The sequence below is a fragment of the Rosa rugosa genome, chromosome 3 (genome assembly GCF_958449725.1).
Source record: "Rosa rugosa chromosome 3, drRosRugo1.1, whole genome shotgun sequence".
Taxonomy (NCBI): domain Eukaryota; kingdom Viridiplantae; phylum Streptophyta; class Magnoliopsida; order Rosales; family Rosaceae; genus Rosa; species Rosa rugosa.
Genome location: NC_084822.1, coordinates 29,944,613 through 29,948,519, shown reverse-complemented (window position 1 = coordinate 29,948,519; position 3,907 = coordinate 29,944,613). Strand labels below are relative to the sequence as shown.

Sequence of the window (3,907 nt, the reverse complement as noted above, 5' to 3'; positions counted from 1 at the left end):
AATAACTTCTTCCAGAAACAGAAATACACTGAGGCAATCTAGTTTAACATTCCATTTTCATCCAATAATCACAGATAAGTCACCTCAACATTAAGGGCAATCGGTCAATCACTCGACACAGCCCGTAATTTATATTTCTGCAGCATTAGTGCTTTACAGTGTGACCAATGGCTGTCAGTGGTAATAGGCATCAATTCTAGGGCACAGTATCGAGGTCTGTTCAAGCAAACAGAAAGCAAAAAACAATTACACCAAGAATCTACCAAATTCATATTCAACAAAACCCCATTCTTTCAGCTGCCTCAGAAGTACAGTTGAACCCCTACGGATTCAAGAATCTTGTTCATTCAGAGAACTAAAATTAGAATACATAGAACAGATTTTTGTTAAATATAACGACAATCCATTTCCCAAATACAAGTCACCCAATCCAGTCGTCCTCCTCCAAATTATAATCAAGCTGTCCTTAGTGGGGGTGAAACAAGGATGACACCGTCTCCTCTGACAAACAGATATGGAACTGTCCTCTTTGTAGTCTGAAATGGAAGAGAAAGGAGACACGGTTATCACCCATATTTCTAGTACACGACCAAGCTAAAATCAACAAACAAAATCAAGCAACAGTCACAAAATGCAAACATCTTTCAGTTTGAAAAAAAAAAAAAAAAAAAAACCAAAAAACCTTCCCATTTTACAAACTACAAAATCATTGTTCTGTATTTTTAGATAAAAGACTAATTTGAATAAGTAGGAATTGAAATTGCCTGATGGTAGTGCATTATGTTGTGAGGTTTTTTTTTTTTTTTTTTTCCTTTTTCTTTCTCAATATAAACACGGATGTACTGCTGTGAGAAAGAGATGACAGCAGTGAATGAGAAGTCCACACAAAAAGGGCAAATGGGCTATATTTAAGCCATGGTATGTATGTGTGTGTGTCTATATATATAGCCCACATCTCTGCTTCCTTTCAAATCTGAATCCTGGGTTCGAGCCTCCAGTCTCAGATCTGAATTATGAGTCTCCAATTTTCGCTTTTGAGGGTCAGGTCAGGAACTAGTGAGAAGACATAAAGAGTAGTATCGACAAAACAACTTTTCACAATTTAGATTCAACAAAAGTTTCCAGATTTTATACTAAACAGTTTTCACATCTAAAACTTTTGAAACTCAATAACAGTATTGTTTGAAAACTGTTTCTAGATCGTGAGTTCCCAAACTTGTTAGTCCTACAGAAGTTCTAAAGTAGTAACCACGGTCATCCACTAGCATGTATTGCATGGATCACCCTGGTTATCACGCTAAACTACAAATCTTGCTGAAGATGGTGCATAAGGCTAAAGCAATGTTTATTTTAAAAACTGCTTGCTACAAATTGCAAATGTACATATATATAATGACAAGACAACAGACACTGAGTTTGAAACATACCCGGACAATCTCTTCATAAGTTTCATCATCAATTTCCACAGAGGTAACAATTTCTTCCACGTCACCAAGAATCATATTTAAATGTTGATCATAAGCCTGCAAAGCCAGATTCCCAACCACAAAATGAGAACTACATTTGCAATAGGTAGAGTGATTTCAAACTTAATGCAACTGCAAATGCACAAGAAACTTCCTCAACCCTCCCACCCAAATCTCGGTCCCTACTGTCACAAAGATCAAATGACTGGCCCTCAGCTATATACTATGTTATACAAGAATGCTGTTCAATGTACACATTTATTTTTAACCAAAGAGCTAGCTGCAAGATTATTGATTTGGATGAAAAATAATTTTGACAAATACAAGCTAAATGACTCAATCAAATCTCCCCTTGCATATTCAGACTATACTGAGTTGGAGCAGAAGCTGCACAACTTTAAAACTTAATGCTGAACCTATATAGGGCATAATGTGTATAGTTTTCTACGTTCGATAGAGATCAATGCACAAGCCGAAGTACCAGCTGGGCATTGACTTCACATGCAACATTACAAAATGAATCCAATACTAAGAATAAAGAGGATTTATCAGAAGTCATAACCTACTTCTAAACAGCAACACTATTACCTAGTTCAGCTATATACAGGGGACTTACATGATATGACAAAGAAAGAATAAAATGTATTGTCACTCTACAATTGACGAACTATAATAGTAACCAGAACCCCACCAACATTCTTATCATGACAATCATTAAGTTGAAGAAACCATTATAAGTATCATGCCAAGTAAACGAGTTGCACCACTAACTCAAACATTCAAAAGAAAATAAGGTATCAAACAGGGGTTGCAGACTGAATGCAATTCTGAATGCAGCATAATCCACTTAGCTCTGTATTCTTTTCTACAAGGAACCCAAATCCATATGTATGATTATTACATATCAAAAGATAGATTCTCTTTGAAATGTACAAGAGATAGGAGATTAGATTATGTTTTTTATACCTCGAAACAAGAGTAAAATCAAACCCTAAATGATATCATAAGAACAATAACTAATTTCATTCACCCTAAAAAAAAATTCTTATGTTGGTAGAATCCACTTCAACCTACCACTACCAGGAATGTAGAGAAACAGAAACTGTTGCACATAACCAGGTTGCACATGCACTGCGAGCTGATATATTCAAAAGAGGATAAGAAAACAGAGCACAGAATTGCATTCCACTGAACACTTGACTCTATCCTTTTCCACAATAAAAGCAGATGCAAGTATGAGATAGCAATAGAAAATACCTGACAAGATTTATGGTTTTTCTTTAATGCTCTTGTAGTTTGAGACCAGAAAACGAAAAATCAAACCTTATCACATATCCTAAGAGACTGATTTCATCTAAAGTTTTAGTCTTTACACTCTGAGTATTCGATACCTGTCTATTTATGTATTGACAATAATTGGGTGCTTTTGCATTTGGGTTCACTGTGGAAAAGCCCTAACTTTCTTCAAAAGCCCCAACTTTTCTTCAACCAGGAGAGTAGACTAAATTCAACTGAGTAACCGGGTTGTCAAACAATTGGATTCTCACAACCAAGAGAATACACACAGGCAATTGATGGTTGCAATTTCAAAGAAGACAAGGATTTGAGAGAGGCCCAAAACCCTAAATTTGATTGGAAGAAACGAAGAACCCTAAAAGAGGAGGGAGGAGGGACGTACATGGAGTTTACCGCGGAGCTCACGGTCAGAGCGGAGCTTGACGTAAATGCGCTCGTCGAGGCTGAGCCTTATCAGATCCAAAGGCTCCTTCACCGCGCTTTCTTCCTCACTCGCCATCTTTTCCTTGCTGCTTTCTTTCACTCAATGCTCTCTGCTTTCTCAGACTTTATTTTAGGGTTTATCACATTCGACTCCACACCCTAACATTCGAAAACGCTTAAAAAAATCAATCGATATTAATTAAAGTTTTTTTAATACATTTTATCACCAAACCACCGTGACGCAAGTTCAGGTCATTCGACACTTTAGTTTTTAACAGTTTAATTCTGGTTTAAATGTGAGATTTTCATTAAAAAAAAAATACTTCTTTCTTTTAATTGGATATGTCATATAAAGATGATTCTGGAAAAAGAAATGGGTTAGGTCAGTAAATTTTATATTGAAATTAAGATGTAAGGTGTACTGAGCAAGCTAGTAGGGCGAACAAAGAAAATGATACATTAAAAATGTCTTCTCGCCTCCTCTCTCTGGTGGTGGGTCTCCTTACCCTTTCCTCTTCCTTCGATGGCGACGGCGGGCTCTGTGACTGCGGCTCTGGCTAGCCTCAAGCATCGGGGTGGTCACAGCTACCCATTCTCCCTCTATCTCTCTCTGTGGCGCGTTTGGCGATTGCGGAGGCAAAGATTGATCCCCGGTGGGATAAAGGTCTCCAGTTTAGACCTTGGCCTAAGCTGACGGCGGCTGGTCCTTTGGGTTTCGACCC

At 37.5% G+C, this 3,907-nt stretch overlaps 1 protein-coding gene across 1 annotated transcript; it reads right to left on the bottom strand.

The window, feature by feature from the left end:
• Positions 1-246: 246 nt before the first annotated feature.
• Positions 247-3,349, bottom strand: LOC133738599 (sm-like protein LSM3B). The gene is made up of 3 exons (XM_062166171.1): positions 3,145-3,349; positions 1,428-1,523; positions 247-536 (listed from the first exon to the last, which is right to left on the bottom strand). The coding sequence occupies exons 1-3, from the start codon at positions 3,259-3,261 to the stop codon at positions 456-458; spliced, it is 294 nt and encodes a 97-aa protein (XP_062022155.1). The 5' UTR covers positions 3,262-3,349; the 3' UTR covers positions 247-455.
• Positions 3,350-3,907: the final 558 nt, after the last annotated feature.

What these genes read in the sequence shown, in the direction of transcription:
- LOC133738599 (XM_062166171.1), bottom strand. Translation starts at nt 3,261, where the DNA reads ATGGCGAGTGAGGAAGAAAGCGCGGTGAAGGAGCCTTTGGATCTGATA. An exon ending in AGCTCCGCGGTAAACTCCAT is followed by an intron (nt 1,524 to 3,144) that starts GTACGTCCCTCC and finishes CTGGCTTTGCAG; the next exon opens with GCTTATGATCAACATTTAAA. An exon ending in CTTATGAAGAGATTGTCCGG is followed by an intron (nt 537 to 1,427) that starts GTATGTTTCAAA and finishes CTTCCATTTCAG; the next exon opens with ACTACAAAGAGGACAGTTCC.